Source organism: Larus michahellis, chromosome W (assembly GCF_964199755.1).
Source record: "Larus michahellis chromosome W, bLarMic1.1, whole genome shotgun sequence".
Lineage (NCBI taxonomy): Eukaryota > Metazoa > Chordata > Aves > Charadriiformes > Laridae > Larus > Larus michahellis.
Window position 1 is genome coordinate 9,813,237 of NC_133929.1, and position 8,713 is coordinate 9,821,949.

At 55.7% G+C, this 8,713-nt stretch overlaps 1 protein-coding gene across 1 annotated transcript; it reads right to left on the reverse strand.

Annotated features, from left to right (window-relative positions):
* Positions 1–2,488: 2,488 nt before the first annotated feature.
* LOC141735643 (adenosine 5'-monophosphoramidase HINT1-like) lies at positions 2,489–4,902 on the reverse strand (the record flags this gene model as incomplete). The annotated part of the gene is given in 4 exon segments (XM_074568694.1): positions 2,489–2,827; positions 3,640–3,744; positions 4,776–4,805; positions 4,807–4,902. Coding segments are annotated over 4 exon segments (396 nt in total), but the record flags the coding sequence as incomplete, so codon positions are not given.
* Between the last annotated feature and the right edge of the window lie 3,811 nt (positions 4,903–8,713).

Consider the following 8,713-nt stretch of genomic DNA (forward strand, 5'->3'; position numbering starts at 1 on the left):
TCCAGCCTGTCCAGATCCCTCTGTAGAGCCATCCTACCCTCAAGCAGATCGACGCTCCCGCCCAACTTGGTGTCGGCTGCAAACTTACTGAGTGAGGGTGCACTCGATCCCCTCGTCCAGGTCGTTGAGAAAGATATTAAACAGAACCGGCCCCGGTACTGAGCCCTGGGGAACACCACTTGTGACCGGCCGCCAACTGGATTTAACTCCATTCACCACAACTCTCTGGGCCCGGCCCTCCAGCCAGTTCTTTACCCAGCAAAGAGTACGCCCGTCCAAGCCACGAGCAGCCAGTTTCTCCAGGAGAACGCTGTGGGAAACGGTGTCAAAGGCTTTACTAAAGTCTAGGTAGACAAATTTCTATTTTCCCATTTCTTACGCGTGGGAATCGAGAGCTCTTGTGCTCGAAGAAAAAACGTCCTGAAAGAGCTGCCAGCTCCCTTCTGCTCCTTCTGCACAGGGGCTTCCAACTCCTCCTGTTTGTTACCTGTGCTGCGCGCAGTGGTATAGAGGCACTTCAGTTGGGCTGCCGACCGTGTCGCCTTTCTGGAGGATCAAGCCCCAAGTCCTTTGCGGCATTTCTCAGGGGTTCCCCTGTTGGTTCCTAACGCATCAGCAGCCCCTGGCTCTTCTCTGTTGCTCAGAACTCCATCCCCTTCCCCCGCTGAGCCTAGTTTAAAGCCCTCCTTGTAAGTCCGGCCAGCTTGTTGGCAAAGACCCTCTTGCCCCGCTTGGTCAGGCGAATCCCATCAGCTCCCAACAGACCCGGCTTCTCAAAGGTACACCCGTGATCACAGAAGCCAAAACCTCGCGTATGGCACCAGCTACGCAGCCAGGCATTCACCTGTTCAATTCGTCTCCTCCTTCCTGGACCCCTCCCTCTGACTGGGAGGAGAGAGGAGACCACCACCTGTGCTCCTGATCCTTTTAACATTGCTCCAAGGGACATAAAGTCTCTTTGGAGGGTTCTAAGTTGCCTCGTCAGACCCTACGCGGAATAGTAGGAGCACATGATAACCTGCAGGGATCACCAGGCTCGGCAGCCTCTCGGCGACGCCACGGATGCGAGCCCCTGGTAGGCAGCAGACTTCTCGAGAGAAATCGCCTGGACGGCAAACGGGTGCGTCGGTGCCTCTCAGTAGGGGATCTCCAATTGCTAACACCTTACGTGCTTTTCTGGTGGCACTGGTTCTGATGCGGGCGGGAGGTTGGGTCAGCTTTGCGTGGTTGGCTTGGCCAAGTTAACCAAGCTCACACCCACCTCCTTATAGCTGTTCCTGGGTTTCCAACACGCGCACACAAAGAGCATCCAACAGGCTCCGCACATTTTCATCCCTTCGCACGCAGGAGTTCCGGTGCCTTGTCTCTTTCATTACCAAGTGAGAACAAAGGGAGACTAGAGCCCTCTGCTCACAAGAGCCTCTTATTGCTCAGAAAGAAGGCTTTTTCTCTTGAAATTTCCCCCCCTCGAAGCAACTGGATCCCCAGCGATTTCCCGACTTTCCTGTCTCCAAAACGTCCTGTCTCCAAAACCCCAGTCACTATCGTTCCTTAAAGCACCAACCCCCTTCAACACTTCTACATGGAGGAATCTGCCCTTTAGGCTTTGTGATGGATTGACCTCGGCCGGCTGTCAGGGGCCCGCCCAGCCGCTCTCTCACTGCCCCTCCTCAACAGGACAGGGGGAGAAAATAGGATGAAAAAGTTCCTTCAGGAAACATCCACCGGCCGGACCCACAGGCAGCAGGGAAATACCTGCCCCGGACAGCGCTTTGCCCTTTCTTCAATAGGTTTTCCCAGGGGCGCCCCCGGCTTCGCTGAGCCGCTCAGCTTTGGCCTGCGGCAAGTCCAGTGCCTAGCTGGCTGGCACCAGCTGCGTCCAGCACAGGGCAGACCCTGGCCTCTTCTCACACAGGCTACCCCCGCAGGCCGCACCTGGAGCGCCGTGTCCAGTTCTGGTCCCCACAATTCAAAAAAGAGACGCAGACCGACTGGGGAAGGTCCCAAGGAGGGCCGCAAAGATGACCAAAGGGCTGGAGAACCTGCCCTAGGAGGAAAGGCTGAAGGAGTTGGGTCTCTTCTCCCTTGCAGAAGAGAAGGCTCGCGGGGGAGGGAACCTCATCGCAGTCTGCCAGTACTTAAAGGGCGGCTACAAAGAAGAGGACGGAGGCTTTCCCACAAAAGCACCCTTGTATGGCATGCCTGTAGCGTCGCATACAGTATTTTCTAAAGGTGTTGCAGCAGCAGCCGCCTACACTGGCTTTACGTACATTTGCGTACCGCTTCCAAAGAGCCAAGAGTCTGCTTCCTACAGGACGCAGGAGACTGCTAAGCCGTCCCAGCGTCACGCTTCAAATGACTGGCCAAATCACTATCTATCTATAGAACACTGTTAACAGACCGACCCAGTCCACGTACTTACACTCCGGGGAGACGCCGTTTTAACTTGCGGAACTATTTCCCTCAGTAAGACGCACAAGACGGAGGTGAGATCCCCATGCTAAATCTTTATTGTGCAACTGCTGCTCACAGCTTTTATTACCTTCCACAGACACGCGGCACAAAACATTCGACATCAACAGTGCCTAGATCGACGGGCAACAGACGAAATCCATTCAGCGGCGATTTGTACACGTGCAGCAGCTCTTGTGGTGCAAAAATCTCAGCCAGGCGGCCAGCCCAACTGACGGCCACCCAGAATACGTAGATGTACGTGACAGACAGGCTGCCCACCCTCGGGCCCTTCATCCGCAACCATCCGGAATCCATCGGTCAGGCCCAGGTGAGCAGCACGCTGCTTGCCAACAATCATTAAATGCCCAAGAAGCTGGAGAAGGAAGTACAAAACCATAAATAAGTAAAATAAAAAGCCACACACAAGAAGGGGAGAGGGCAGGGAGGGGAGGAATGAGAGCAGAGAAGCACCCAGAGAAACCAGTTAGCCAACTCCTAGCAATTCAACCACTGCGCTTCAAATTACTGTCTGTCCGCCTGCAACCGGCATTTCCCAAGCAAAGCTACAAAGACCGATTACACACACTGTAGGGGGGGGGGGAAGAAAGAGGGCTACGCAATTGTTTTCAAGCTAGACAGTAACGGACTACAAAACAGCCACAGAAGCTAAGTTTGTCTCCGGGTTAAAGCCCCCCGTTATCTCTTCAGGCAACATACGCAACTCGGGTGGAAAATAAGCTTCAGGCTGCCTTTTGCGTGGGTTTACAAAGTCTCTGAACTTGACTTTTATAGCCAAAAGCGAAGCATCCAGCACCTCTCGACCAGCTTTGCCCTTCCTCACCCCCGACCTGCCAAAAACCCCAAGCCCTCTTCTCCGTATTAGAAGAAGTACTACTCCTCCTCTTGCTCTAAACCGTGACAGTAGGCATCACCCTGCGCTCCAAAACAACACTGCATTTTGCACCAGGAGTACGTACCCAGGGATGAGCATTGCTTTATATCGCTACTTTCAGTCAAAAAGCTCAGCTCCATTACAAGCCAGAGAGAAAAGATTATAGCGCCAGAAAACCCAAACCAGCCTACCGTGCCCTATCAAGGGGAAAAGGGGGGATGGGAAAGAGTCTACTAAATTAGGAACTAACGACAGGTACAGTTTAGCGTACAGAAAGCTTCCACAGTACTTACACATTCACCAGGATCTTCTGCTTCGCATAACCTCATAATTGCCTCCTTAGGCATGGCTAGGAAAAGCATCGGAGCTTGGGGTGAAAGATCACGGAACGCAAGGCGCTGGAGGAAGAGTAAACAGTTAAAACATCATTGGCTTCAGAGAAAGGTAATAATAGCTTAAGCAAATCAATATGCCCCACTGAACTCCTACAGAAGCAGACTACCGGATACCCCAAACGCAAGCCGAAACGTTGATTTTTCTTACGCGATATTAATGCTTTCTGTACAAAAAAATACAACGTCTTTACAGAGCCCCCTCCAGAAGTGGGATTCAGCATGCAAGGTGATGGGGGCAAGGAGGCGGGCCAGTACTTCAGACTAGCGACCTCCAGTACGTTTTAATTCGGGTCGATCGTTTCCTAAGGATGACGAGTTTCTGGATTTACTTTTTTGGTAAAGAAAAATAAGAAAAGCTGTAACAATCCAGTTTGGGGGCGCAGAACCAAAGCCTAGCACAGCAGAGCTGCGAAATCTCTACAGTGCTATTAGGAGGCACATCAAGACCTGCGTTTCTCCTACGCAGAACTAACTCATTACGGTCACCACTCAGACGTTCACCGTTTACATACATACGCCTGGAATCCCCGAGGAGACTGACTGCGTGCGCTTAATCTAAGGTTTCAAGACTGTCGTCCTACACGAGGTAGGACCACTCGCATCCCTCGGCAGCAAACTTTGCACGACTTGCAGTGCCAAAGGGATATCACGCGGCAAACGTCTGCGGCTGCCACCAAGTGCCTTACCGTCAGAGGCCCTCCTCTACGCACGCGCGCACGCGACACGGCGGGGCTGGGAACCGAGGCGAGCCGGCCAGCACCAGCAACCCAGTACGCGCCGCGGCAGCCGGGGGCGGGGGGGCCGCACCGAAGAAGCGCGATGTTATAGGGATCGCGCAGTAGAGAGCGCCACAACCCAGAGAGGCCCCGTCCCTCCACCGCCCGCCCGCCCGCCCGCAGCAAGGCCGCCACCCGCCCTGCCGCGCTCCCGGGCACCGCGCAACGGGTCCTCGGCTCAGGGTGCCTGCGAGCGCGGGGGGAGGGGGGGACGGGGGGAGGGAGGAGGAACCGCGCTCAGAGCAAAGCCGCGGCTACCTCCTCGTCCTCGTAGGCGACGTTGGCGGGGAAGCGCCTTGCCGATGATCTTCCCGAAAACACTGCGGGTGGCGGCGGCACCAGGCCGGGCGGCCCGCGCCCCAATAAGCTCGTCGGCCACGACAACGCCCCTTGTCGCCCCCGCGCTTCCTCCACTCGGCCAGGCCCTCCGCGGCGCCCATTGGGCCGCCAGATGGCCGCCGGCCGATCCCGCGTCTCGATTGGCTGTCTCGTCTGTCGTTTTCGCTTGTCCCCGGCCCCCCGGCGGGTCCGCCCTCGTCGACCTGGTGCTTAGCGGGGCTCAGGGAGTTTGCGTGCCCTCGGGGCGCGGAGGGATCCGACCTGGGGGCGGAGGGAGAAGACGTTGGGCCAGTCCGCGGAGGGATCCGTGCCGTGTAGTGCTGCGACCCTGTGGGCGGGCGACGAGGTCTCAGAAGAGGCTGTTGTAGCTACAAGTACTATTGACTGTTATTTATTACCGCGTCAACTCCACCCCAAACGTGCTTGTGGCTTTTTGGTGCTGCTCCCTCCAGTCAAAGGACTGCTTTTGCCAGGGCAGGGCAGGCCTTAACTTTTCAGAACACTCCCCAGAACCGACAGAAGTTGCTCTCAATTGTTCCCTGCAAGCCCCGCTTGGATTGCAGACGTTTCTAAGCTGCGCGCCTCCTGGGAGAAAATACAATACAAAGCGTGTCTTCAGCACTGGTGGCTCGAGGGCTGTGGGTGTGGGTGTGGGGGGGGGGCGCAGATCGAGATAGGATTTGCGCTAAGCTGGGTAGGAGGCTCGTAGAAAAACAGGCAGTGCCCCCAAAGCTGCCCAAGGGTGGTCTCTGGTGCCCTGCACCCCCGGGGATAGTGAGCAATTTGATTGGTCTACACAACTGTATTGTAACATGTATAAACCCTGCTTTCCTCTGTAGCGGGCTAAGGATATCCTTAGCCGCCTTTGCGGCAAGGGCACGTTGTCGGCTCACGTTCAACTTGATGTCCACCAGGAGCCCCCCACGTCAGCAAAGCTGCTCTCCAGCCAGTCGGCCTCCAGCATCTACTGGTGCATGGGGTTGTTCCTCCCCAGTGCAGGACTTGCGTATGTTCAGGTTCCTCAGGTGGTCTCGAACCGGATCCTTTCCTACGATGGGAGGGACTTTGTTCCCCCAGTCCCTGCCTTGAGGTTCAGGGACTTGGGAGATGCGGGAACAGTGATTGCCGGCGACAACGGAGGAGAAAAATCCTTGAGTGCCTCGGCCTTCTCCATGTCGGTTGGCGCTAGCTCTCCTGTCTTACCTATCGGAGGGGGGTGGGGGTGGTGTGCGTTTTCTTTAGTCTTCCTTTTCTGACCAACGCACCTGTAGAAGCCCTTCTTATGATTCTTCTTCACATCCCTTGCCAAACTCAGCTCCAGCTGCGCCTTAGCTTTCCCGACCCCATCCCTATATTCTTCCCAGGATGCGTGTCTCTGCTTCCACCGCCTACGCATTTCCTCCTTGCGCTTCAGCTCGACCAGAAGGTCCTTACTCAGCCATGCTGGGCTCCTGCCTTCCTTGCCTGATTTCATAGAATCGTCTAGGTCGGAAGGGACCTTTAAGATCATCGAGTCCAACCATTAACCTAACGCTGCCAAAACCACCACCAAACCACGTCCCTAAGCGCCGCGTCTACCCATCTTTTAAATACCTCCAGGGATGGTGATTCAACCACTTCCCTGGGCAGCCTGGTCCAACGTTCGATAACCCTTTCCGCGAAGAAATTTTTCCTAATATCCGTCCTAAACCTCCCCTGGCGCAACTCGAGGCCGTTTCCTCTCGTCCTATCGCCTGTTACTTGGGAGAAGAGACCAACCCCCGCCTCGCTACAACCTCCTTTCCGGTAGTTGTAGAGAGCGATAAGGTCTCCCCTCAGCCTCCTTTACTCCAGGCTAAGCCACCCCAGTTCCCTCAGCCGCTCCTCATAAGCCTTGTGCTCCAGACCCCTCACCAGCTCCGTTGCCCTTCTCCGGACACGCTCCAGCACCTCCGTGTCTGTCTTGTAGTGAGAGGCCCAAAACTGAACACAGTATTCGAGGTGCGGCCTCAGCGGTGCTGAGTACAGGGGGACAGTCGCTTCCCCAGTCCTGCTCGCCACGCTATTCCTGATACTGGCCAGGATGCTGTTGGCCGCCTTGGCCACCTGGGCACACTGCTGGCTCACATTCAGACGGCTGTCTACCAATACCCCCAGGCTCTTTTCTGCCGGGCAGCTTTCCAGCCACTCTTCCCCAAGCCTGTAGCGTTGCACGGGGTTGTTGTGACCCAAGTGCAGGACCCGGCACTTGGCCTTGTTGAACCTCATACCATCGGCCTCGGCCCATCGATCCAGCCTGTCCAGATCCCTCTGTAGAGCCATCCTACCCTCAAGCAGATCGACGCTCCCGCCCAACTTGGTGTCGGCTGCAAACTTACTGAGTGAGGGTGCACTCGATCCCCTCGTCCAGGTCGTTGAGAAAGATATTAAACAGAACCGGCCCCGGTACTGAGCCCTGGGGAACACCACTTGTGACCGGCCGCCAACTGGATTTAACTCCATTCACCACAACTCTCTGGGCCCGGCCCTCCAGCCAGTTCTTTACCCAGCAAAGAGTACGCCCGTCCAAGCCACGAGCAGCCAGTTTCTCCAGGAGAACGCTGTGGGAAACGGTGTCAAAGGCTTTACTAAAGTCTAGGTAGACGAATTTCTATTTTCCCATTTCTTACGCGTGGGAATCGAGAGCTCTTGTGCTCGAAGAAAAAACGTCCTGAAAGAGCTGCCAGCTCCCTTCTGCTCCTTCTGCACAGGGGCTTCCAACTCCTCCTGTTTGTTACCTGTGCTGCGCGCAGTGGTATAGAGGCACTTCAGTTGGGCTGCCGACCGTGTCGCCTTTCTGGAGGATCAAGCCCCAAGTCCTTTGCGGCATTTCTCAGGGGTTCCCCTGTTGGTTCCTAACGCATCAGCAGCCCCTGGCTCTTCTCTGTTGCTCAGAACTCCATCCCCTTCCCCCGCTGAGCCTAGTTTAAAGCCCTCCTTGTAAGTCCGGCCAGCTTGTTGGCAAAGACCCTCTTGCCCCGCTTGGTCAGGCGAATCCCATCAGCTCCCAACAGACCCGGCTTCTCAAAGGTACACCCGTGATCACAGAAGCCAAAACCTCGCGTATGGCACCAGCTACGCAGCCAGGCATTCACCTGTTCAATTCGTCTCCTCCTTCCTGGACCCCTCCCTCTGACTGGGAGGAGAGAGGAGACCACCACCTGTGCTCCTGATCCTTTTAACATTGCTCCGAGGGACATAAAGTCTCTTTGGAGGGTTCTAAGTTGCCTCGTCAGACCCTACGCGGAATAGTAGGAGCACATGATAACCTGCAGGGATCACCAGGCTCGGCAGCCTCTCGGCGACGCCACGGATGCGAGCCCCTGGTAGGCAGCAGACTTCTCGAGAGAAATCGTCTGGACGGCAAACGGGTGCGTCGGTGCCTCTCAGTAGGGGATCTCCAATTGCTAACACCTTACGTGCTTTTCTGGTGGCACTGGTTCTGATGCGGGCGGGAGGTTGGGTCAGCTTTGCGTGGTTGGCTTGGCCAAGTTAACCAAGCTCACACCCACCTCCTTATAGCTGTTCCTGGGTTTCCAACACGCGCACACAAAGAGCATCCAACAGGCTCCGCACATTTTCATCCCTTCGCACGCAGGAGTTCCGGTGCCTTGTCTCTTTCATTACCAAGTGAGAACAAAGGGAGACTAGAGCCCTCTGCTCACAAGAGCCTCTTATTGCTCAGAAAGAAGGCTTTTTCTCTTGAAATTTCCCCCCCTCGAAGCAACTGGATCCCCAGCGATTTCCCGACTTTCCTGTCTCCAAAACGTCCTGTCTCCAAAACCCCAGTCACTATCGTTCCTTAAAGCACCAACCCCCTTCAACACTTCTACATGGAG